General features: G+C 43.8%; 1 protein-coding gene across 1 annotated transcript in view; it reads right to left on the bottom strand.

The window, feature by feature from the left end:
- The window catches only part of LRRC9 (leucine rich repeat containing 9), a 640,455-nt gene that overhangs the window by 333,874 nt on the left and 280,279 nt on the right, over positions 1 to 26,302 (bottom strand). Inside the window, exons 14-15 of the mRNA XM_069207426.1 lie at positions 15,655 to 15,801; positions 10,949 to 11,070 (exon numbers count right to left, since the gene is read on the bottom strand). Coding sequence (XP_069063527.1) covers positions 10,949 to 11,070; positions 15,655 to 15,801 — 269 coding nt within the window. The remainder of the gene's footprint in view (positions 1 to 10,948; positions 11,071 to 15,654; positions 15,802 to 26,302) is intronic.

Genomic DNA, 26,302 nt, shown 5'->3' on the forward strand with positions numbered 1-26,302 from the left:
CTTAACTATGGCTCAGGCATAGATAAGCCTTCTACTCAAACATAAAGATGGGTCCGGCTCCAACTCTCTATGGCAGGTCGAATTACCATGATCAAAATAGTAGTCCTCCCATGCTTTCTGTACCTTTGTTTTTAAATATACCCATTCCTCTTACTAACTCCTTCTTTGATACCCTGTAAGGACTCCTGCTGCGGCTCATTTGGGGTGGCCGTCGGACTCACATTGGCTGGCACATGCTAGTATTCCCCTATGATTGTGAAGGGTTCCATGTCCCCAACTTCCAGTTGTACTATATCACTGCGCAGCGTCAATTTGTCCATCACTGCTACACACGGATGACCTTCCTCATGCCAAGCCCAAAAAGACCAGATGGGACAAATACCACTGCATTCAATTCTACCGCAGGGCCTCTGATTAGACCCCACTGATACCCAAACACTCTCAACTACCAGTTGGGCGTGGAGGTAACTCACCCGATTGCTTGGGGGAGGTCTTCCCTATTCTGCTGTGCTGCCACTAGCAGATATTCACTGGCTCCCTATCACGCAAGAAAAATTTGTCCAGCACACTGCACAACTTGAACACATTCAGATATCTTTTTCCCAACGGAAACATCCTGTCCCACATTGACGAAGGCCACCCATATGGACCTTTCTGTGCTGCGGCGCATACATATACCCTGTATGCCCTGGTTCCTTCTTACCCCAGAGGAGTCCTTTTCACTGACTTTGGTAATAACAGACAGCAATGGGGGGAAGTTGGTTTCCAAACTGTATTGTGGCAGCATAACTGTCCTGCGCCCTTGAGATAAGAAACTCAGGGAGACTTGGGAGCGCAAGCCGGGACTGCCCCTGGGAGACACAATTTGGTGCTACTTTTATACTTAGACCTAGCTCATCTCACCCAATCATAGAAATAAACTGATACATTATAAATTCTTACATAGAAAATACACTACACCTAGTGCACTGGCAAAAATTGATCCAAAGCGACCCTCCATTTGCCCCAAATGCCATGCTGGTGGTGCTGATTTTGCACACCTGACGTGGACATGCAGCTGCATAGGGGAGTTCTGGAATGACGTTCTCCCTGCTGTCCTTAATGATTGGGTCCAAACTTGTTTCTGCCCCCTGTCTGGCCTGCTAGGTTCTGTTAAGGAAATACCACAGGGTGTTCATAAGTTCACTGCTATTGCTTTACTACTGGCAAAACGAGAGACTTCACTTCATTGGGATAGTCGACACTGCCTGACTGTCACTGCTTGGTTGAGCAGCCTGGCATATTGTGACCCCACCAGCAAAATCTACGCCATGTTACAGCACCCTCTGCCCAGCCAAAGGATATGTGGCAACCACTTCAGGAATACCTGCTGTCCCTAGAGCCCACTGACTCAGAATGAATTGTGTTGACACTGTAAATATGTATGTGCTGCCAAAATGTGTACCACTATATGCCTGTTGTACCTATTCTCACCTACTCTAAGGCCAATACCCCTAATTTTCCTTCTATTCCTTCGATTCATTAATGTAGCTGCGTTGTGCTTCTGGTCGCGTCACCCATGACGTGGGCTGTTTCTTTGTATCTTTTTGTGGCTTAATAAAATGACAAAGTTAAAAAAAGATATAACTCAGCACTTTTATTTTTGCAGAAACTTCCCAACTTAAAAGTCTGTCTAGATGTGACTACTTCCCTTAGGTTTGGCCTGCTGCACAGAGAAACATTATCGCTGCAGCTGACTTGATGCCCTTTTTAGGTTGAGCATTGTAGCGCGCAAGCTTTCCGACGTGTTGGTACGTATCTGGGCTTTTGACAACGCCCACCTCACGCCCATCACTACCACTCGTTCATGGGCTTGCCCTTCAAAAAATACTTTGATGACATTGGTAAATGGTTTACCTTTGTCCCTCCTTGGGGAGGTTTTGTTACCGCCTTGGCCATCTCCCCTGTTACATGGCTAATTGCACTTTTGCCGATTAGTTTAACTGCAAGCGAACTTTTTTTCCCTTTTGTGTGTCTCTTCACGCTGGTGCTCATGGCGGCTGTGGAGCTGTGAATCGGCTCGCTTATGTGAAACTGTTTTACTTTTAATTTTCAATTTATGTGGCAAGAAAAGTCCAGTTAGGAATTTACAACACTAATAGCTCTAACTCGAGCAGATGCGAGACCCAGTGCATTGCAAATGCTTGTTGAGTTATACTGTTTTCAGGCTGCTGCCACGTTTTTCTGAACTGCCCTATGGTAACTTGGCGCCAGTTGAGATGCTTTTGCCATGTGACGTGTGATTTTTAATTATCCAGCTTGCACTATGTACTTTGATGGTTGATATCTTTTTTTAGACTTTCTTAGTAAAATATTGTGCCTGATGCTGTTTGTTTGATATATGTTGTTTGTTTGTGTTTGACATCAGTTGTCCTTTGTAAACATGTATCCCTGCACAGTTTAAAAAATTTAGTATTTTTACATGTTTTTATCTTGTGTGCTTTTATGGTTTGCATTCTGAACCGAATAAAGAATTGAATTGAGTACAAGAGCATGAATAAATTCCTCTATGTAAAGAATAAGGGCCTGATGTAGAAAGGGATTCAGCAGTCACAAATCCTGAATTACAGTGTTTTACGACTACTAGGTCACTATTTGCGATGTACTAACCCCATTTTGTGATTCAGAAATGTAAGGGCCTTCTTTCAGAGTGCAAGTTGGTGAGGAATGTATCAAGGGTTTGCAATTGTAATTCTGGTCACAAACCACCGATCTGTTATCAACACCGAGGTTGGGGTGGTAACTGATTCGCAAAGAGGATAGGAGTTGCCTTTGGACACCTTCCCCTTTGGGAATCAGTGTGACAGCTTCAGTAGGCATAGGCAGTGGTCCACTGCCTGCTCTCATCGAAGTTTTCACCATAGAAAAGTTTTTTTTTTTTTTAAATATCCTGGGTTCTTTAAACATTTAACATTCTGAACACTGAAACGTTGCTGACCTCCTTAGTTGGAGTGGTATCCCCGTCCCAAAGGTAATCTTTTCTTTTTAAATGCAGCCCCGTTTCCACTAAGGAAAATGGGTGCATTAAAAAATATTTTAATTAATTCAATGGCGATCACAGATATAGTAGTCTGCTGATCCTAGCAGGCCACCATCCTCGTGATGGCCACTGATCACAGTGAATCACAATTTTGAAGAATATTTATGTTAGATCAGATTGCAATTCACTCTGGTTTGGAATTTTGTAAATCGATCTATTGGAACCAGTTTTTGTGAATGGGATCTTAGTACTTCTGGCCCTTAGTTTTATTCAACAATTTAGAAAGACATACAAGGCTGACATCCAGTATTTAACCTGAAAATATTTTGAAGCCCAGAACAGCTTCTTATATAAGAGAAGGCAATCCGTTAAAAAGCAGTAGATGCTGTCTCTGCTAATATGCAATAATCCAAGGGTTGACAAACAAAATACTTAACTTCAGAAACACCTTTTCTGGTAGAGACTCTAACTGCGGATTGCGAGCTTTGGTACATTTCTCCAGGCATCAGACTGGATCTGGAAAACTTTTAAGCAGTACATATGCATGGTAGAAGGTGGCTCCTGTAGCTCTACTTCAGTGGCGTCTGCAGGCTTCTATAGGCACCACCCATGCGTCTATACATAATTGCTTCCCTGACTCCTCCATGCCTGCTGGCACAGATCCAAAGTCAATTGGTCAGTGTGCAGATTCCTAGTTTGGAATCGTTTTAAGCAAAAAAGTCGAGCTCATAGAATGGAGAGGATGGGAGGGATGGTAAGGAATATGCAGTTAGATATAGCCTCTACTAGAAAAGGTGTTACCAAAGATAAGTAACTTATTCTTCTGATAGAGACTTTTAACCAATTTTTCTTAACCTTAGAATAGATACCAGAGCAGTACCTCCCAGGAGGTGGGCCTGACAACTGTCTGAAGCCAAAAAGTCCTGCAAGACAGAATGGACAAAATGCCCACTGCAGCGGACCTGGCTGTCCAGCCGGTAGTGTTTTGTGAATCTATGGAGCAACACCCACACTGCGGCCTAGGAAAATGCCCAGGACATGCACTCCAAGAGCCAACACAGTAGCAGCAGTCTTGGCTCTGGTCAAATAAGCCCTCATGAGTCTCCTTCTTAGCTAAATATGCAGCAGATCTTGATGCAGAGCACAATCAAGTGGGAAATGGTCAGATTCTGCACCGCTCTTACATTCTTTGCGCTCATGAACCAGAAGAGCTGATCATCCACCCGATGGTATCTAGTACGATCAATTAAAAAGCTCAGTGCCCTCTACAGGTCCAGATGATGAGACACTTCTTCCCCTCAGAGGTGTGAGGTGGAGCAAAGAAACTTTGGCAGGACGATGAATTGACCAATGTGAAACGTCTACCTACCTTTGGCAAGAAGGATGCATGAGTCTTGAAAACCGGCTTGTCTGGACAGAAGGTAGTTTGAGGAGCAGCAAAGAAGAGAGGCCGAAGCTTGCTTACTCTCTGGGCCAATGTTATGGCCACCAAGAATACAGTCTTAAGTGTGAGCAACCTAAGTGGACAGCTATGCTTGGGTTTAAGGGGAGAACACGAGGAAGCTCTAAATTAAATTCAACTCCCTCCGCGGCATAACAAAGGGTGAGGGCAATGGAGAATGTTGAAGCCCTTTAAGGAAATGCATCACATCTTGTGATTTAAACAACAAAGGCTGGTTTGGTAACTGCAAAAAAGCTGAAATTACCAACAGATGACCTGTTTGGTGAGGTACCAATTCACAAACTTGACCTAACTGCACCCTCTCCTTGCCCAATCCCACACCATCGGGATGACTTGGCCCAGTCTTTCTTGATTTTCTTTAGAACTCTGGACAAGAGTGGCATCGGCGGAAAGGCATACAGGAGTCCCGAGTTCCATCTGACACAGAATGCTTCTCTGGACGAGAGCGGCTCAGGAGACTCCAGCATGAAAAAGTGCTGACATTGCATGTTCTCGGAGGGGGTGAACAGATCGAGCCAAGGGTCCCCCCCCCCCCGATTCGCAGATGAGACAATGAGCCACCTCAGGGAATAACTGGCCATTCTGGATCCACTAGGCATTGATGACTGAGTTGTTCCACCCTGGGTTCAAGGAAGCCGCCAGGTGCTGTGTCACCAGTAAAATCTTCTGAAGTTCCAGCCATAGGGGATCCCAACCTGCCCTGTTTGTTGCAATACCGCATAGTGGTGGTGTTGTATGTGAACACCTGAACCAGCCTTTCTTGAATGGAATGAAGGCATTAAAGGCCAAGCAGATGGCTCGTAATTCCAACAGTTTGATATGGAGTTTGACCTCCGCCGCAGACCAAAGGACTCTGATCTCCACCTCTCCCAAATGGCTCCCCAGCCCAGAAGCAATCAGCTCTGGGTGGGAAAGGGAGAGCGGTCTCCTGATGATCAAATATCAATCCTGTAGCCACCACTAGAGGTCTTTTGCGGTCTCCAAAGAAATCTGAACTAGTTCAGAGAGATCTCCTTGACACTGTTGCCACTGTGACTTCAGAACCACTGCAGAGCCTGCATATGACATTTGGGGTGTTTAATCAGCAGGATGCAGGGGACCATGAGCCCCAGCAGCCGCAGAGACAACCTCCATGAGATCCGGGACGTAGGCTGGAACACTTATGTCCTGGACTCTTAGCTCACCCTTTGTCAGCCAGTCATTAAAGTAGAGAAAGAGTGGGACCATGACCACCTCATATGAGCTGTAACCAGCAGCATCACCTTGAGGAACACCAGAGGTGCGCTGGTGAGTCCAAAGCACAGAAAACTGAAAATGCTCATGAACCACTGTGAACGTCAGGTAACGCCTGTGGGCCCATAGGACAGGGATATGGGATGTGAAAGTAAGCGTCCTGCAGGTCCAATGCAACCATTCAGTTTCCAGAGCAGAAGGTAGACAAGATGTGAGCAAAAGTGATAACCCTGAATTTGTCCAAAAGGTAGAGGAATAGGAGCCGCAAACTGCTTCTGAAGTGGACACCCTCTATGTGGCCCCTTTGGACAAAAGGACCTACACTTTGTCACAACAAGGACAGAAGGTCCTCCACCAGCCATTCTTGGGATTGTGGCATGGATGGCGGGGTCTCCAGAAATTGGAGGGCATTGCTCTGCTGAACAGTTTGTAACACTCACTAACCTGAGGTGATGGGCTGCCATCCTGGCAGAAAATGTCAGATCCTGCCTCCGACAGGGTGTCCGTGAGTCGGAAACGGCACATCAATGAGGCTTGGAGTTGTGAGGTAGCTGGAGGGGTGGTGCACTGCGCTACTCGCAGCATGAGCTGTCCTGTGACCTACAGAGTCCTCTGGCCACAAAGATGTTGGGATGACTAATGGGCCAGCAGTGTCTGCTGGTGGTGATGAAATCCTTTGCCAAATCCGTGCAAAGGGGAAACTGGTGAAACGATGGGAGCAAAGCAGTAGAGAGAATAAGGGAGCAGGCCTTAGTCCTGCTGTCTTTAAGAGCGCCAGTGTTGAGACGGCCTTGTCCACAAAAAAACAGGCCCTATTAGAAGTCTATCAGGGTAGACTGGACATCACCTGAAATGTCAGTGCAGCGCATCCTAGAGTGTTGTCGGGTGGTGACACAAGTCACAATGGCTCGACCCAAAGAATTAACGGATTCCAGACCACAATATATGAAAAATGTGGCTGTGTCTTGTCCGTCTCAACTGGCTTGGGAAATAATGGGCTGAATCTCCAATGAAACTAGGGGCGAGGAAACACTCAAGGAGTCCCATAAGGTGTGGCTGTAGCAACTGTGTAGGCAAGAGGTATTAATAAAATGCAAGGTAAGACTTGTGGTAGAGAACACCCAATATCCAAAGGTGTTGATGCGTTTTGAGTCCCTGTCCGGTGGAGCAGAGGTAAACGAGTTAGGTAGCACCATGCTAGATGAAGCCTCCATCACTAAACTCTCAAAAGAGGGATGCTGTTAGATGAAGGTTGGGTCCCCTGGTGCAGGACAGTGGCATCTGGCAATATGGCAACTGACAGGTCCCCTGAGCAAGGTACTGCCCAGGCACCGAAAAGGATATCGCTCAAAGCCTCATTAAAGGGAATGAGAGGTTCAGAAGCAATTTGGCCAGTACCTCAGTCAATAAATTTGTTTGAAATTCGTGGCAGGGGAGCTAAAGGTCCAAAATATCCATGGCTCTGCGCATCACCATAGAAAAGGATGCAGTGGGGGATGGCACTCGGTGGTGCTGGGCTCGGCATGGATCCGGGAGCAGATACAGAGGTTCAACTGGCACCCAGTGAGGTGCCACTGGCAGAGTCCCAGTTGGGAGACATCTCGGCTCCAGGGGGTTCAAAGGCAATCCAGAGGGAGTCGGATGTGAAAACAAGCACATCATAGCCCACTAAAACTCATGGAGCAGAAGTCACCCAGGCTTGGAGTGGAGGCTGTAGCCAGTGCTCGAGAATGGTTTCAGGCGCAGGTTCTGGAGGTGCAATAAACCCGTGCCCTATCAGGGGACTCGGAGCCCCATTTTGATCACTTCTTCTTGGACTTACTGGAGGAGCGCAACCTCGATGCGGACTTGTCTCAGGACTGCTTATGGAAATGAGATAAAGAACGGCCCGACCCTGTGACATCACACCATGTGTCCTCTCTTCATGCCGGGTGACAACTATGCTTTTCATTCCCGGATCACATTAGGGTGCATCTGGGTGCAGTCACCGCAGGTTGTGGAGCCATAGGATGATCCCAGGAACCACAAGCAGACCAAGTGGAGTTCAAAGACAGACATCTATTTGTGGCGTTCTCCAAAGGGTAGTGCCTATAAATGTCTATTCACTACATATCTGATGCACACTGTGATGTGGAGCTGCACGCACCATCTTCCTGGTTCTACTTCAAAATCTTCTGGATTCAGTCTGATATCTGGTGGGATGATCTAAGGGGAGGAATATGAGTTTAGACGTCTCTATCAGAAATAATGTTCTCCATATATTGCAAACGTTGATGCTCATTTTTGGCTGTCTCTGCATTGCCAGTTGTCATTTCACAGTGAGACTTCCATCTCAAACTACTTGTGAACAATATTCCAATTAGTTATATTGTTCAATAAATAACAGTTACAATTTCCCACCGTCCAATGTGTTTTAAGGTTTCTAAGGTCAAGATATATTTCTTACAGCACATAGCAGGCTCCTTGGTGGTGTCTCTTCAAGGCAATAGCAATTAGTGCTAAAATAATACGGTTGTCTGAATACAACAGACCACTTGTCTTTCTAATGTTTTTGGGTGAAACTTCATGGATTCTTCCAGAGCCATTAGTAAGTAAACTACAAACAAGCAAAAAGAAGGGGGACCAAGACACGCCTGTTGAGGGAATTTTTTTAATTAATCCAACCTGTCATGGCTCTGCTTTTATCCAAATGTATCCGTGTCAATGTGGATGGGTGAAATCCCACAACTAAGCACCACAAAGACTGTGGGATACCCACTGTATGTATATAAACCCACAAACACCCACAATAAACAATACTGAATGCTGCAAAAAACAAAAAAGGAACCAGGAAAATGAGTTGCTTTCAATCGATGACTTCCGAGTCATGCTCAGGGGTGGCTTTAGGATGGCGAGACTGGTGCATAAGCACCTAATGCTGACCTGGGGGGGGGGGCGTTGTGTGTAGAAATAACTTATACATTTACGATCAACTGCTGCAGAGTTCCTTGTGAGCCTAGCAGCTTCCAGGAAAAAATACAAATGTCAAGATAACCATAATTGGTGATTAATGTTTCCGCTGGAGAGAAACCAGTGTTTTGTCTAGTGGCAGTTTTGACGTATCATAAATTAGCGCAGAGGGTTAACATGCCTGCTGCAAATAGCATGTATCATTAAGATTACAGACCTGTATTGTACGTGGATAGCATAGCGAGGGACTGTTTCTGTCACAGGCATCATTTGTTACTTGCAGTCCTAATATGGCACAGTGACATACGACCTATGAACTGTCATCAAAGAGCCTCATGCAAACTGCGTGGAATAGGTAAGAAACTTATATTTCCCCAGGTCTTTCATTACTTTAATATTGTTATAAATGTTTCTTGGGTAGAACTACATTTTTATAGGTAAAGCCAACTAGCTGAGACCAAAGAATTGTTGAGATTCGCCAATATGTATAGCATTCTCTGTTAGAAAACAAGATATAATTCTAGTCAATCCTTTCTTCCCTTTAATAAGTATTATATGATGCCTAAGCTCACTTTTATTTTTTAATAGTCTCCCAAAGCAACTAGTATGTCAATATTGCTCGAATTTTTCACGTAGACCCCTTCTTGCTTGACCACATTACTCATAGGACCATACCATACAATGAGGTCTTGCATGAAAAGATGGAATTAGTGATAAAGTTATCACTATCATTTCTATTTCATATTCAGTTTTTACAAGGTGTTCCCCAGTCAATGCCTGAAGTGAATGAATCTTGGCGAGGGTAACTCCCCCGAAAAAGCCTCTTCAAATCGTCGATTTTTTAAGTTCCTCCTTCTATTAACAAAGGCAAACACTTCCATTAAACCAGCCGGTAAGAGGCCAGGCATTACACATAGTTTGCACACTTCCTAAGAGTTCAATTATCTATTGTAATACAGTGAAAATGTGTTTCTTCCATACAGGTTTTTCAACATTCAATTGCATTTTTTTTTAAGTGCTGAGACGCATATCAGAAAACCATTTTTCAATTATAAATCCTATGGAGCAAGGAAAACTTGTAAGAGAATTAACATAGGGGAAGACACTTTCCACGTTCCAATTCCTATTTGTTTCATTAAGGGTGACCCCCAAGATGAGTGATGCTTTCGGAATTTTAATTAAGTGTACTCAATGTCTTCAAGGAAATACCTTGCAATACTTAAAATAAGTAATAATTGCAACAAGCTCTCCACCTAGCGAACCACCTTTGAATAACACATGAATTGCTGCTGTTATGTAGCTTTTATTAACTACTATGGTGGTAAATATGTGATATTACTAAGGGTCCTAATGGGTGGTGCACAGAATAGGTAACCATCCGCACAACAGAGGTTAAGGAAACCATTTAAAAGCGGAGGCTGTAGCAGCAAGATTTCTTTGAATAGTAAATTGGAGCACACATCTATCAATATCCTAGGGCATATTTTTTGTCTTTGGCTTTTTCCCCTTTTGATCTCTATCAATATTCGTGCTAGTAACAATTGTAATGCTTTTCTTAGGTACTACTCACCTATGAGCCTTCCTCCCCACCCTAGGAGGTACTCGAGAAATAAACTTTAATGTACCCTGCAGACTAGCGGATGGCAGAAGTGTTGTTATCCAAGGTAGCGGAACTAATTCTGGCGGAATCAGATACACCCTGCCTCTTACCTCGATTAATCAAAAGATTAGCTTGCTACAATCGTTTCTTTGATGAGCGTCTAGTATGCCCTGTAATGCTGACTGTAGGAGAACAGTAAGTAAGAGGTCACATAATACCAGATAATTTACAAACAGAAATAAAAAAGTTTGCCAACAATGTGTTACTAAGCTTGTGTCTTTATTTACCCTCTTCTTCGTGTAAACCCAGCCATTTTAATTGTGTGATTCCCATGAAGGTATTTTAAATCATAAATTATTGATGAGTAGTAAGTGTATGTCCTCACAACGTTGGCAAATACGACACCTCTTTTTGGTTAAGAGTGTCTGTTTCAGATAATAAGATGGGCTCAGTATCCTCTGGAAACACTAAGTACAACTGCAGTCTCAGATTTTTTCAAGGTGGAGGGGGGCACTGTCTTTCAAGTTCATTTCCCTAAAGTTCTTTCATGAGTTAATCAGGGGGACCATACCTCTTATGTTAGAGCTTCAAATATCAATGTATTAAGAGTAGTTGAAGATTGAAACTGTTTTCTTTCATTTCGGTAGATTGACATAATCTGTCACTTGAAAGCGAAGAAACGTACCAGTGTACTGTACTCCAATTCAATGACGTATTCGGGCAAGACAAGTTCATGGTCAAACACAAACCACTCACACTGCCGCAGAGAGCAGTCACATTTCCCAAGTTCCAAGGAAGAACACGTGTCTGAAAAGGAAAGACAATACAATTAAATAGGTTTTGAAGGTTGAAATGGAATCGTAACTATTGAACTAGTTGCTTTTAATTATTAAATGGGGTATGATATCATCTTTTCGATTATTATTGTCTCCTACTACATCATAATTCTCCAAATTCACTGTAACCGGTCGAACATTCATTTTTTTGGGCGTGGTCTGACCAGGCCAGCAGAGTGCAAGATTTAGTGTTACAATTTATTTAAACAATACACAGAGCCTACTTTGGCTCCACCCAGAGAAGAATATCTCTCTCACCACATCTGGTATATCATTCCACCTCCTATCACTGTTTGGCGTATTATTCTGCCTCCTCTGTACCACTTGCACTGCAATGCATGAGGGAGTAATTTACATTTCAAGAATACACTAAATCATAACATGCTAAATTCTTTATCACCTAACTACATCGTATACAGAAGGCAATCGGTTTTGTTTTGTTTTTTCCACTGCAGCAACCATACGCAAAAAGCCATTCGTGGTAGCACCACAACCATGCAGCATCATACTTTATGACAAGACGGTTACCACATAATTGCAATATTTCGCAATATTTCGGTTGCAAATGTCCGTATTCAAACCTCAAATGCTACCTCAACCAACTGTCCATCTTTGTGTGATAGTGCCGGCACTATAACTGAACCCTCAAATGTTGTTTTCATTTAACTAAATTCTGTCAAACCTTCAAATATGATAGAGTATTTAAGTAAAAAACAAATGTCAGTCATGGTGTGTTCACTTAGCTAAATTGTGCAACTTCGTCAATATAAGAGCTTCCAAATATAGGTAAAGATTAATAAATAAAACCTACAGGATATTGAACTACATTCTTAACTTGGTGACAAGTTGGCCTTCTCCCACAAGGCATTTTTACATACCTCTACATGCCATTGTGAATCTGTCCGAAACATCCAACTCTCTATTACTAAAAGTGCAAACAGGGCACGGTTTTTCTATTCCCATTTTAGATGCTTTAGGGGCAATTCACGAAGGCATGTAAGAGTACATAAAAGAGTACTAAAGGAGTATTACTTTAAGTACACCAAAACGCCTTTGTGAATAGGCCCCTAGTTTTAAGAGGAAAACGGTTCTCATTTGTGGCCCTCTTAACTGTACCAATGCCTGGTTTGGCTCTTCTTTTAGTCTGTGGCTTTGCAGATTACTGCTGACCTAAGCAAAGTGACATGTAAGCGCTCCTTCAGGCAATTAAAGGTGCAGAGGTAACATCTGCTCACAGGAGAGATATGCTGATGTCACCTATCCTCCCTTTACCATAACATCCCTAGATATCTTGATAAGCCTTATATTAACATCCACAACGCCTCTCCCAGGAAACAAGCTTCAAAATACTTTCCTCCGTAACACTGTACCTAACATAGACAACACAAGTACTTCCCAGTTACTCAGAGTAATGCCTTGTATTGTATTTGACAATAACACATTCAATTTGCACAAAACAGGTCTGGTCCACTACTCGCAATGGCATGCATTTACTCATGTGTAGGGGCTATGCAAAGCATAGCGGCACATGTTCATCCCACTTTGGCCACAGACAAACTACACAAAACTATGTTTTTAGGAAGACACGTAAAATATTAAATGCTAACTTGTTCTAACCGGATGACACTTTCCCATTTTCAGACCTGGCATCCTTGGCGTGATTTCCCCTGTCTTTTTGCCTCTGCTTCCTGTGTTTTTGGCTGTGTGATGGACTTGGTTTTGCTGGTCTTAGGTACTCTGGGCCTTTACCACTGCTGACCAGCGCTAAAGTGCAAGTGCTTCCTGTGTAAATTGTACTCATAATTGTTTATCCCTGATTAGCATATTTGATTTACTAATAAGTCCCTAGTAAAGTGCACTAGATGTGCACACGGCCAGTAAATCAAATGCTATTACTGGGCCTGCAGCACTGATTGTGTAAACATGTCTCTGACCTGCAACTGCAATGTCTGTGTGTGCAGTTTTGCACTGCCAGTTCGACCTGGCAATTGTACCCACTTGCCAGGCCCAAACCTTCCCTTTTACTACATGTACGTCAACCCTAAGGTAGGCCATAGGTAGCCTCAGGGGTAGGGTGCAGTGTATTTAAAAGGTAGGACATGTACTGGTGTCTTTTACATGTCCTGGTAGTGAAATACTGCCAATTTTGTTTTTGTCTCTCTCATAAGTTAATAAGGGGACTGCTTTAAAATATCTTAAGTGCAGTTTACCATTGGGAGCATGGAGTTCGGGGTCTCTGAACTCACAATTCAGAAATACACCTTTTAGTAAAGTTGTTTTTTAGATTGCCAGTTTAAAAAAAGCCACTTTTAGAAAGTGGGCATTTTCTTGCTTAACCATTCCGCGCCTCTGCCTGCCTGTATAATCCACGTCTGGGTCAGATTGACAATTGGGCTGTTTGTGAATTCCCTCTAGACAGTGACACAAAGAGAACTGATGAGTGTCCAGCATATCCTCAAGAGTCTCCTGGTTGAGAGTGGCGAGGGAGGAGCTGACACCTACACCTGAAAGGGCTGTGCCTGTCCTCAAACAATGCGGTCTCCAACTCCCTGGTGTGTGTCTCGGGCCAGGCCTGGGCAAGGCAGGATCTTGTGAACAGCAGAGACTTTCCTTTGAAGTTTGTCTACTTCACAGGCAGAAATGAGTATAAGTAGTAGACCCAAAACCTGATTACTTCTGAACCAAGAGGAACCTCTGCCAAGGAAAAGAGCTGAAGATCTGGACAGCTGGAGGAGGAGTACTGCCCCTTAGCCTGTGAGTGTGTTTTGCTGGGTAGGCCTGCAGTTGCTGCTTCTACCTGAGAGAGGACAAAGACTGAACTTTGGGGAGTTTTCCTGCTAGTGAAGTATTTACAAGTGCTTGGATGGAGCTTGCCCCCTGTTCTGAAGTCTCAGGGCCATCAAAGGCTTCCTCTACCAGCACCTGGACTTTCTTGTTGAGACTTCTACCCTGCCAAGTGGTGTCCTATCCAGTCCCTGAACCCTTGAAAGAAGCTGGTGGAATCAAGGTTGAAATCTAAGCACCGGAGCAGAGCGGGAGAAAAATCGACGCAGCACCTGCCTCACTGCTGAAAAGTCGACGCATCACCCGCTTGCAGCTGGAAAATCGATACAACACCCTTGCAGCGCCACTCTTTACCATAATGCAACAGGATTTTGCACGCATGGTCACTGTGTGTCACAACCACAGTGAACCTGCAGGGGCCTGATGTTGTCCGTACGTAAATGGATGCACCGCTCTTCTACGGGAGAGAGTAACGACGCATCGCATACCTGCCCAGAGAAGTATCAACGCACGGCCTCACTTCCGAGTCAGGAATCGACGCAACACTTACTTTTCCAACACACGCTCGCCTGGAGGTTTTATTTTTGACGCTTGCCAGGTACTTTGTGTAAAAACAACACATCCATTGATTTCTATGGATTAAGACTTTTTAATTTAAACATTCATATCTTTGCTAGTGTATGTTGGAGTTTTGTCATGTTGGTCTTGTTTGATTTAGACAAATATTAGCTGTTTTTCTAAACTGGTGTTGTGTCTCTTTTGTAGTGTTTTCACTGTATTACTGTGTGTGTTGGTACAAATACTTTACACATTACCCCTGAGATAAGCCTGACTGCTTGTGCCAAGCTACCAGGGGGGTGAGCAGGGGCTGTCTTAGGAGTGTAACTCCCTTACCCTGACTAGAGTGAGGGTCTCTGCTTGGACAGAGTGCAAACCGACTGCTAACCAGAGACCCCATTTCTAACACCCATCTTTTACAATAATTATTGAAGTTTAAGTATATTTCTGGTACAATACATAAAGTACAAAAAATGGTAAAAACAGACTCCATGAATAAAGGATTATATTTGACAACATGCAACTAAAAAGAGCTATCTGCCCAAACTTTGTCTCATCAATATAAAGCCATTACATAATAGTAAGTCTCAATTTCACCACTATGGTGAAAAGACATATTATATCAATAGTTTGGCTGTGAAGTATGTCCATCCCTGTATCCTGATGGCACAATCCACTCTTCCTCCCAAAATGTATGCCAAAAGCAGCATTCTGAATTTGCATTTTCTTAGGAGCTTATTCAAGGGAGATCAAAATTGGTGTTTCCTGACCCTTTTCAATTTTAAGAATTAGGTAGTACCTTAAGGAAAACCCAATGATGTGTTCACCTTGATTAATAGGATCTATCAATGATACATATTACTAAATATTTGCAATTTCTGATTACTTCTTTGTCGAGGGGTAGTGAAGCCTTGAGGAAACATTTCAAAGAGTGCGCCATTTCCATTTTGAACACCACACTAAAGCTTCAACTTGTAGTAGAAATTTGCATCACTACCAATGCAAAGATAATACAGTTAAAACTGTGCACCATAGTGTTAATTTTAAAGCTGTATACATTAAAAATTAAATCATATTTGCAATAACTGTTAAAGGAATAGTCATTAAAATATGTATAGATCAGATTAAATAAATTAAACAATAAAAAATAAAGAATTAATTGGTAGAGAGACTATACAAATTGTGTTTAATGAAAAAGAGATTACTTGAATACCATTTTTGGTGGCCGATGTAGAACTTTGTGCACTTTTTCTGGGCCGAAAGACCGAATTAGCTGGGAGATAGTTTGATTGAATGATGGGCCTTTTGTCACAAGCTTTAACACAACGACCAAGAAATGTTTTTGCAACAACAAGCCACCCTGAATAAAAAGTAAAAAAAAAAAATGTTTTAGAAATTATGGCAAGTACTGCATTAAAATACAATAATTAAAATATACTTGTTTTGGTAAAAAAGTAAACTTCTTGTGCAGAACCATACTCTACTGAGCTCTTGTTCTAACATTTACCAATAATGTGGTCATATTATGAAATGACTGAAGTCATCACAGAGCAGAAAACATGGGTATCTATCTATCTTTCTATCAGAGGAAGCAAGAGTAACTCTGTAGTAAAGATTCAGCCTCACTTTTCATTGAAAACACATTTATTGGATACCTTTGCCATTACTGGACAAATCTGTACGATATTTTAGACAGCAGTAACGAAATCGGTTAAGTTTCACCATGCCAAATTTCCGACTAATCAGTGCAAAGAAAAATAAGTTTAAGAGGTCAAAAAAATAACATTTCCCATGCAACCTCCTTTAGGAAACACCACACAGCAAAAACAGCAGAAAGGATTTTACAACTAACAAACATGCAAACATGATTTTATTTAGAAAGTGTCCGTTTCAGGACAAGAATTGTACGGCACGCGTGTGGCGAGGCTCAAAAGGAGGGTCCATAAGTCACTTGAGTACCATGTTCAGGCTCCATACATGTGCAGGATGTATCTTCGAAGGATTTACCCTTTTTAAACCTTCCAATGAAAGCTTGAATGATAAGGACCCTGAAAATATATGAGGGGCAGACAAGTGTAGCTGAATGGAAGTGTAAGCTAGGACTTGCTTGTAAAGATGTGGAAGGTAGAAAAGAATCTCCTGCAGAGAAACTGTAAATTAGTCCACCTCTTTAGAATTGTAGTAGTGCAAGAACCTTTTCCACTTCCCAGCATAACAAGCAACTTTTGTGCATTTATTTGCCTCCCACAGAAGGTTCATGCATTCCTGTGGGAGGGTAAAGTAGCCAAACTTTAGGAACTCAGGTGCCAAATCGCAAGGTTAAACTGTTTGGGATCCAAGTGTCTGAGTTGACTCTGATGCGAATGAGAAGGTACGGCCTGATTGGGAGCTTTTTAAGAGGACTGACTGATATGTTGAGAAGCATCAAATACTAGGGCTGTCTTGCACAGGTTGGCACAACTAGGATTAGAGTTATGGACTCTTGCCTCATCTTTCTAATCACATGCAGGATGGTGTAAAGAGATGAAAATGCAGAGGCAAATATCACTGACCAGTTCATCCATGGTGTAATGGCCATGGATTGCAGGTGTGGGTACCTGATAGCTAAGTTTTGGTATATTGTGTTTTCCAGAGTGGCAAACTGGCCTATTATGGGAGTCCCACAGTGGTGAGGAGGCCTGCAAAATTGTTCTCCACCCCCATAAGATGATCCGCAGGCAAGTAAATGTTGTGGTGAGCTGCAGAATGCCAACTCTCCTGGGCTAGTTAGGAGAGTTGGGAGGAGTGTGTTTCTCCTGCTTATGGATGTAGGACATTGCTCTCATGTTGTCTGTCTTTAGCTGTAATATTTTTCCTGTGAGGAGCAAGAAAAAAAAACTTTGAGGGCTAACTTGGTGGCAGTTAGTTCTAGGTAATTTCCCCTGGTGCTATGGAACCCAAGTGCCTGGAATTGTCATTTGGTGAACGTAGACCTTCCACCCCACTACAGATGCATCTATAGTTACTTGAGGAGGGGGTCTAGAAAGGGTATGCAAAGCAATACGTTTTTGATTTTCCACCAACGGATAGAACGCTGAGCCCTTTTCATAGCCAACACGAGATCATCCAAATGTCCTTTTGCTTGTGCCCCCTGGCATGACAGGCACACTTGTAAGGGGAATGTTAGATCTGACATCCTTGGCGAGGTCTTCCCCCAAACGTTTTGCTTTCACCTCTATGTTTTCTGAATGTGTTTTTTTTGGCTTTAGGACTCTGCACTTTACCACTGCTAACAAGTGCTAAAGTGCTTGTCCTCTTTCCTCTAAGCATGGTAAGATTGGGCAACATCTAATTTGCAAATTTAATGTATTTATATATTCTTAGTAAAGTGGTACAATAAGTGCCAAGACCTGTAAAATTGTGGTTCTGCAACACTCATTGTGTCACAACTAAAGTAGCCTTTAAAACGCAGGCCTGCCACTGCAGCCTGTTATGCGGTTTTAAACTGCCAATTCGACCTGACAAAATGCATCTTTTGCCAGTCCTATACTTTCCTTTTTAAAACATATATGTCCCACTAAAGTAGGTCCTAATCAGCTCATAGGGCAGGATGCATTGTATTCAAAATGTTGAATACGTAATTTTAGGTTTCACACTACTAAGTTCATTTGGCACGACAGTAATGCCTATCTCTGCCTTTTGGATTACATTGGGTTACCTTACTAAAAATCATAAGTGTTAACTCTTTATTGGGAACAGTTAGGAATGTCAAGTTTGGACTCATAAGAAGTGTAAAAGTCGTATTTTAAGTCACAATTCTGAATACGCCATTTTTTTTAAAGTTGGCATTTTTTTGTCCTAACCATTTGTTGCCTGCTGTCAGTGTCCTTTGCATATTGATCCCAGACAGTGAGACAAAGGGCTTAGGTGTGGGCAGGATGGGTGGGGGTGGAGCTGTTCCCTGCCCCACATTCACTTCAAACGGGCTTGCCCACATCACATACTAAGAAACCCAACACTAGTCTTTTGTGACTCTAGACTTCTTGGGGCCTTGGCAGCGGAAGGAAGGAACTTTCCGGAACCAGGTGTGGGGCTAGTCAAGACATTTCCACTCCTTTTTAGGCTGGCTCCAGGTATTAATATTGGACCTTCACAACAACTCTTCAGTATATTCATGGACCTGAGAGAGACTTCAGAAGGAATGCCTTATACTCCAGGGCACTGCCCTGCTGCCTGAGGCCTGCTTTGTTCGCCAGAGAATGCCCTGCTAATGCCACAGGACTGCACTGCTGCTGGAAGCCTGCTTTGCTCCCCAAAGAACTGTGATGCTGTTTGTGCCTGCTTTATTGCTTGAACCCAGGAGTGACTCCAAGGCTGTTTGTCTGACCTCCTGCGAGAACTACAGGGACAGAGCAAGCTCTGGGGACCTTGAACCCTGCACCTGATCTCTGACAGAATAAGTCCTAACATCCAAGTGGTGCCCCTCCATTCATGGACCCTTTGAAGTGGTGTTAGCGATGCCACCAAAAAGTGGCAGAAGAACCGACAGAAGACCGGGACTTACGTCACAGATGATCTGCACAAGGCATGTAGCCTGACTTTGCAGTCACTCCCACTACATTCTTCTCCGCAGCAGCAATTCCTGTTCAGTGGGACCTCTCAGCGACAGTATCCGGCCTCATGGAGCCCTCTTCAGATACAGCTTGAAGCTTTGTTCCACGGGAGGTTTTTGACTTTTAAAACATTGTTTAAGTTGAATTGCAAAAAGTTTAATTGCTCAACGGGAACAGGATCCCTGTTGACGATTACAAACTCTTCGGCCTTGAAATCTGGCATCTCCTGCTCAGAGCTTTCTCATGCCATTGTCAACATCTTCACAGAGACTTTGTCCATCGCCCATAGCCTCCTGACTTGCCCCGCTAGACTCTACCTTCGCTTAGTCTTTTTCACTGAACTTTTCCAAGTCCGAAGGTAAGCCAAGACCGGGCCCAACCCACCTTGTATAGCGGGACGGCACTTTATAGCTGTCAGCCTTACCGTTTGACTTTGACCCGGCCTTACAAGACCAGATACCCCCAGGCTGGCACTTTGATCTTTTACACTGAAAGCTTTAAAAATTAATAACTCAGGCTGATGAGATTTAATTTGTTGGTATCTTTCTATTTATTAAAATGCACCTTATTTTTTTAATTGATGTGGGATTTTTCTTATATTGTGTTTTCCTTTTGTTACTGTTTGGGGGGCTTCATAAATAATTTGAACAGTGCCTCTAAGTTAAGCCTAACTACTGCTGTGCCGAGCTAAAGGAGGGTTAAGCACAGCCTTCTTTAGTGACTTTTGAGGTTCACCCTGACAAGGAATGTGGCTGCTGCTTGAGTGGGGTTTCACCCCCCCCCCAAACCAAAAAACGAATTTCTTAGAGGGCACATATGTAACCTGGTGTTTGGTACAATTGCTACAAAACAGTTTAATTACACTGTGAACAGAGGTGAGCTAGTGTGTCTAAAAAAGACAAAGCGGTTGTTGGAATGCCATCACTCTCTGTTGATTCAATCAATCAAATTTCTTAAGCGCGCTACTCACCCATTATGGTCTCAAGGTGCTGGGGTGGGGGGTATTATTGCTCAAAGAACCAGGTTTTGAGGCGCTTTCTGAAAGTTAGGAGGTCCTGGGTCTTTCGTAGGTTGGTGGGGAGGGAGTTCCAGGTTCTGGCAGCGAGGTGGGAGAAGGATCTGCCGCCGGAGGTGGTGTTTTGGATGCGAGGGACTGTTTTGAGGGCAAAGTCGGTGGAGCGGAGCTGGCGGGTCGGGATGTGGAAGTTGATTCGTTCGTTGAGGTAGGCAGGTCTGGTGTCGTGGAGGGTTTTGTGAGCGTGGAGTAGGATTTTGAAGACAATCCTTTTGTTGATGGGCAGTCAGTGTAGGAATCTGAGATGGGTGGAGATGTGCTCGTGGCGAGGGAGGTTGAGGATGGATAAGACGTGGGGTGGCGTTCTGGATGCGCTGGAATTTTCTCTGAAGCTTGGTTGTGGTCCCTGCGTAGAGGGTGTTGCCGTAGTCCAGTCTGCTGCTGAGGGCGTGGGTGACTGTTCTTCTGGTTTCTATTGGAATCCACTTGAAGGTCTTGCGTAGCATGCGGAGGCTGTTGAAGCAGGAGGATATGGCATTGATTTGTTGAGTCATGGAGAGAGACAAGTCTACTATGATGCCGAGAGTGCATGCGTGGGTGGTAGGTGTCGGGGGTGGTCCTAGGGTGGCAGGCCACCATGAGACGTTACATGCTGTCTTGTTGGGTCCAAAGATGATGATCTTGGTTTTTCCTGAGTTCAGTTTGAGGTGGCTTGCTGTCATCCAACTGGCGATGGCGAGGAGTCCGGCGTGGAGATTGTTCTTGGCGGTAGATGGGTTCCTCGTGAGGGAGAGGATGAGGTGGGTGTCGTAGGCGTATGAAATCATGTTGAGGCCGTGGGGGCAGACAATGCTGGCGAGCGGAGCCCTATAGATATTGAAGAGGGTGGGGCTGAGTGAGGATCCTTGTGAGACTTTACATATGGTCTTAGTGGCTTTAGACCAGAATGGAGGGAGGCGGAATCTTTGGGTTCTTTCGGAGAGAAAGGAGGTGATCCAGTCCAAGGCTTTGTGGTGAATTCCAGCATCAAAGAGGCTTGTGCGAAGGGTTTGGTGGCATACGGTGTTGAATGCTGAGGAGAGGTCTAGAAGGATGAGGGCACCCTTGTCCAGTCTGGTCCTGATGTCGTCTGTGCAGGCGATGAGGGCGGTCTCGGTGCTGTGGTTTTTGCAGAATCCAGAATGGGAGACGTCAAGTATGTTGTTGTCCTCCAGGAAGCGGGACAGTTTTTTGTTTACTATCTTCTCTATGACCTTCGTGGGGAAGGGGAGTAGAGAGATAGGTCGGTAGTTTGTGAGGTCTTCGGGTTCTGCTTTAGGTTTTTTGAGCAAGGCGTTGACTTCGGCGTGTTTCCAAATGTCTGGGAAGGTTGCGGTCTTGAAGGAACTGTTGATGATGGCCCGGAGCTGGGGAGCGATGATTTAACTGGCCTTGTTGAAGACGTGGTGGGGGCAGGGGTTTGTTGGGGAGCCTGAGTGGATGGTGCTCATGGTTTTGCTGGTTTCATCATTGTTGGCGGCGGTCCAGGTGTTCAGCACATTAGTGCGGCAGGCTGCTGTGGGGTTGGCTGCATCAGTGGTGGAGATGGTGGGTGACGATGATATGAAGCTTTCGTGTATGTCTGTGATCTTGCGGTGGAACTACCTGGAGAGGGAGTTGCAGAGGTCTTGCGAGTGCGGCGGGTCAATGGCACTGGATTTGGGTTTGGTGAGTTCTTTGATGATGGTGAAAAGTTCCTTGCTCTTGTGTGCGTTGTTGTCTATGCTTTCTTTGTAGAAGGATCGTTTGGTAGTCCGGATGAGCTGGTGGTGTTTGCGAATGGCTGATTTGAGGGCGGAAAAGTTGCTCAATGATGGTTCTTGGCGATTGAAGTATGCTTTTCCATTCTCCACACCTGAGGACTGATCCTAGGAAAGGCTGACTTTGTTGAGGCTGGAGATGCAATTTTTTCACATTCACGTTGAAGCCCAGTTTGTGCAATAGAGCCTCTGTTCTCTGAGTGTGTGTTAGGCACTGCTTTATGTTGCTGCTTTTTAGCAGCCAGTCGTCTAAGAAGGTAAACAAATTAAAGCGTCTGTGCGCTGATGGGCTGCTACAATGACCAGACTCTTTTCAAATACCCTTGGGACTGCAATTAACCCAAAGATTAAACCTTGAACTGGTAGTTTTCCACATACCAGAAACCAAAGATATTGGTGGTGTACTGAATGTGTCAGGATTTGAAAGTATGTGTCTTTCAGATCAAGTGCTGCCATGACATTACCATTGCATAGCAATGGGATGATAACACATCATGTAACATGACCATGTAAAAATGTTCAGGGAAAATTAATCTGGTCGAGGATTGGCTTGAGTGAGCCATTTGTTTTGGGGATAAGAATGTGCAGAGAGTGTACACCCCTGATCACAGCGTGTTGGTGTATGCAAACAGGTTTTATGGTTAACTTTGCTAGGAGGGGCAGGAGCTTGCTGCACCTCTTCCTCCAGGATATGAGGGTGATCAGAACTGAGTACACAGCGGTAGAGTGGCATGTTGGTGGGAGTATTTAAAATTCGAGGGAGTACCCTTCTCGTACAAAGGAGAGGACCCACTGATCCAGTGTACTGCTTTCCCAGTGTGAAAAAAGTGTGCTAATCTTCCCTTGACAGGTGTAATGTGGTCAGTGGGGAAGGGAAGATGAGTCACTGTTTTGTGACAGAAGAAATCCTTGAAGGGACCTGTACCTCTCCTTGCCCATTTAATCTGTAGGTCCCTCTCTAAAAGGACTTCCTGTTACCTGCTAGGGGTCCTGAAAAGTTAGTTGATACTATTAGTAATTAGGAGACTGTCTCAAGCCTCCTTGCCTGCTACTTACTCTGGCGTTCTGCTTGCAAAAAGCAGAATTTGTAGTGCGGGCTGTAGATCCCTCATAGACCTTGCTATGTCTGTATTTTTATTTTGTTCGACCATCTGCTTGTCCTACAAGTTGAAAAGATGTTTGCCATCAAAAGGTACATTCAGGAGGTGCTGCTGCACCTTTGGCCTAAATCCTGACACCAAAAGCCTGACATGCCTGTGAAGGATAATGCTGGTGTTGACTCCTAGCCGCTGTATCCACCGCTTCAAGGGCAACTGTGTACTGGCATTTCTTATGGCTTTGCCCTCTGCAGTGAACACTTGTCCCCTCTTCTAGTGAGCCTTAGGAAGATGCTTTATGAGCTTAACAATGGCTACACAATAGCACTAGTCATACCTGGCGATTTGCCAATTAGTGGATGCCCCAAGTCACCCTTTTTGCCTATAGCATCAAAATTCCTTGGTTCTTTGTCCAGAGGTGGAGTATCCCTGTGGCTTGTGCAAAGGCCCTCCAATGGGCAGTATGCACTACCAATGAGTGTAGGTTAATGTTCCACCGAATATAACCTGAGTCTTACAAGCAGGTTCATCTTTGCCTAGATCTTTAAAAGTATCTGTTGCGGATTTTAACATGCTCTTGAGCATGGGAAGGTAACTGATGACAGCTCTATCCTAGACAAGATTTCCAGTAGGAGTCATCATTGTCCTGTACCTATGTAGCTTGATCTGATGGTATTGAGCAGCATGCTGTATTACTGTGATACACAGTAGTATCATCTGTTGGGTACTGCTTGACAACATATGGATTAAGATCTGGGTCATCCTGTGGGTCAACTATATAGCCATTCCAAAGGTCTTCCCCTCGTGCAGCCTAAAGGGCTCCTCGTCTGGGCCCTGTGAGTATTAAGGACTGCCTACAACAGAGTCCATGTCCTGTGTGACAGGTAGCAAGGATGTGGAGGCAAAGGAGGTAGTAGAAGAGGAGGTGTGGAAGGCAGTCGTGGGAAGAATTAAAGACTAGTAGCTATATGCCTAACTAACTTAGGGCTTGATTGTGCCAGAGGGGTGGGGGTGGGGATAGGGATGTTCCTCAGAGGCAGGAAGCCGTTCTCTGGAATGGGGATGAGTCCTGGAACCATAGTGCTGTATCTCGCTAGTGTCAGGTGAATGATCAACCAGGATGTCAGCACGTCTCCTTAAAATGGACCCCTTTGATGTGTCTGACCTTAGTGTTGGCAGCGGGCTTCGGTGTCTGCTTTGAGGCCTTGATGGATTGGCTCTATGACATTGACTTCAGCTCAGAGGTAGGCTTGATGCTGGCGTGCAACTGAAGCATCTGCGGCTTTGGCATAAAACGAGACTGAGGTTTTCATGCTGACTGAGGCTGTAGCTTCTGTGCCAACTGAGTCTTTTCCGCTGCTAGGCAGCGAGCTGGTGAAAGAGCAGGATGGCGGTCAGTGTCCTTGGCTTTGACTTACATCGAGTCAATATCCAGAAATGCAGACCTTGAGGGTCCCAGGTTCTTCCGGTCCAACTCATGGCTCAAAACCTGACTCCATTGGGAACAGGCCTCTGCCTCGACTGCTCGGCACTTAGGGGATTCTTCTAGAGATATGTTTTTCCTTTGGGATACTTTTTTAAATGAAGTGGATCTTCTTGGCAGAAGGTACGCCATTCTCGGACGTTCCACTTGGCCTACCATCCACAATTCAGCTGCAGTTTTTTACTTTAAAGTCGCCTACAATCAGGGAATCCTACCGACATTTCTGAAAACTAAAGCCACTTCAGAATCTGGTCTATTATGTACTGCGTCACTTTCTGTTATCCACACTGTACTGCAAACTTCAAACCATGTCTAAGAACAATTTCTTCATTTGCACATCCCATAATCTGACATTTGCTGCCATCAATGTGTGGCAAATTATCTTACATTACATGCTGCATTAATAAAAAATGGTACCCACGTGTGTAGCACCACTGAAATAATTTAGAAGTTGCGAGGAGTGGCAGCTTGCCCTTACTAAGCCCAGGCACTGTTTCTGCTACTCCCGGTCTTAGAGTCAAGAAGGTAATGTCAGAAATGAGAAGTAATCAGGGAGGTTGGAGCTCTGCTTACTTTCCGAAGTGTCCAACACAAGCACTCTGCAGGCAACAGTAGGCTTTTGAAGGGGCAAGGCTAGGGCAAAGTGTCAAGGCTCTGGTGTCAATGGGAGTGAAAGGTGGGTGATGTCACTTCCGCTAAAATTAGCATTATGGTGAATTGAAATGCAGGGTCAAATGTAAAGAAGAAGAACGAGTCGAAACAGCCATCATATCAAGTCCCTCATTACTCTAAAGTGACATATCGGTTGGTACATAGCCACGAATTTCCAGTAAAATAAAAATAAAAAACATTTTGCAAAGGCTTTGACTTGACATGTTCACAGTTTTGGCTTGTTCCTCGCAATATGATATTTTTACGTAATGGGGTAATCTTGTATTTTAAGCAGTAGGAAAATGTATGGCAATAAAACATTTGACTTGAGCAGTAAGTTGAGTTTTTTTCGCCACATTATAGATCTGAGTTACAACCCTTTATTACATATTTTAAAAGTTATATTTTTATAATAATACATGATTCCTGCCCGTGCACCAAAACGTGTTGCTGAACAGGTAAGTCACAGAATAAACTACATATAAATTGGGGTTGCTGTCTTCACAGCACAGCGGTGAGTACATGTAGACATGCATATATACGAATGATGCCTATGCCAGTATGAACTGCATCTCAGATTTCAGGTGCTTTACTACGGCTTTCATAATTTACAAAAACCCTATAATAGCAGAGGGAAAATACGTTGAATAAATCTGGCAATAAGCAATATGTATCTTAAAACCAAAACATGTTCTTGAGTGTTGTGTCTGATAAAAAAAAGACTGTTCTAGTGTAAACCTTATGAACAATGGTGTATTTATAGTGAAATATAATAAAGACTTCAGGATTTTCAAGGGTCTAAAACTGTTTTTACAGATTGAAAAACACATTACTTAAATGTCGATAACAGAAGTCAGCATATTTGTGCGGTCTTCGCTACTCTGAACATCAGAAGCAGCTCAAAAAAGACTGTTTTCAATTAAAAACTCACCCTAGGCTTTAACTTAATGTAGAATCATGAAAATGATTTGTCCCACAGCATGCATGCCAAAGACGGAATCTTTTAAATGAATTACCCATTTTGAGTTGCAGTTCGAAGTCGTTTATATTATTTGAACTAATTAAAACTCCATTATTTTGATAGGTTCAAACACTGGTATGACACACACAATTTCATCTTTTTGAGTAATTTTGAGAAAATTGTATTGTACTGCCATAGTGTCATGACTGCAGGTAATTATGGACACGAATTCATTCAAATTATCTTTATTCGTTGAAAATTAA

This window comes from Pleurodeles waltl, chromosome 9 (genome assembly GCF_031143425.1).
Source record: "Pleurodeles waltl isolate 20211129_DDA chromosome 9, aPleWal1.hap1.20221129, whole genome shotgun sequence".
Lineage (NCBI taxonomy): Eukaryota > Metazoa > Chordata > Amphibia > Caudata > Salamandridae > Pleurodeles > Pleurodeles waltl.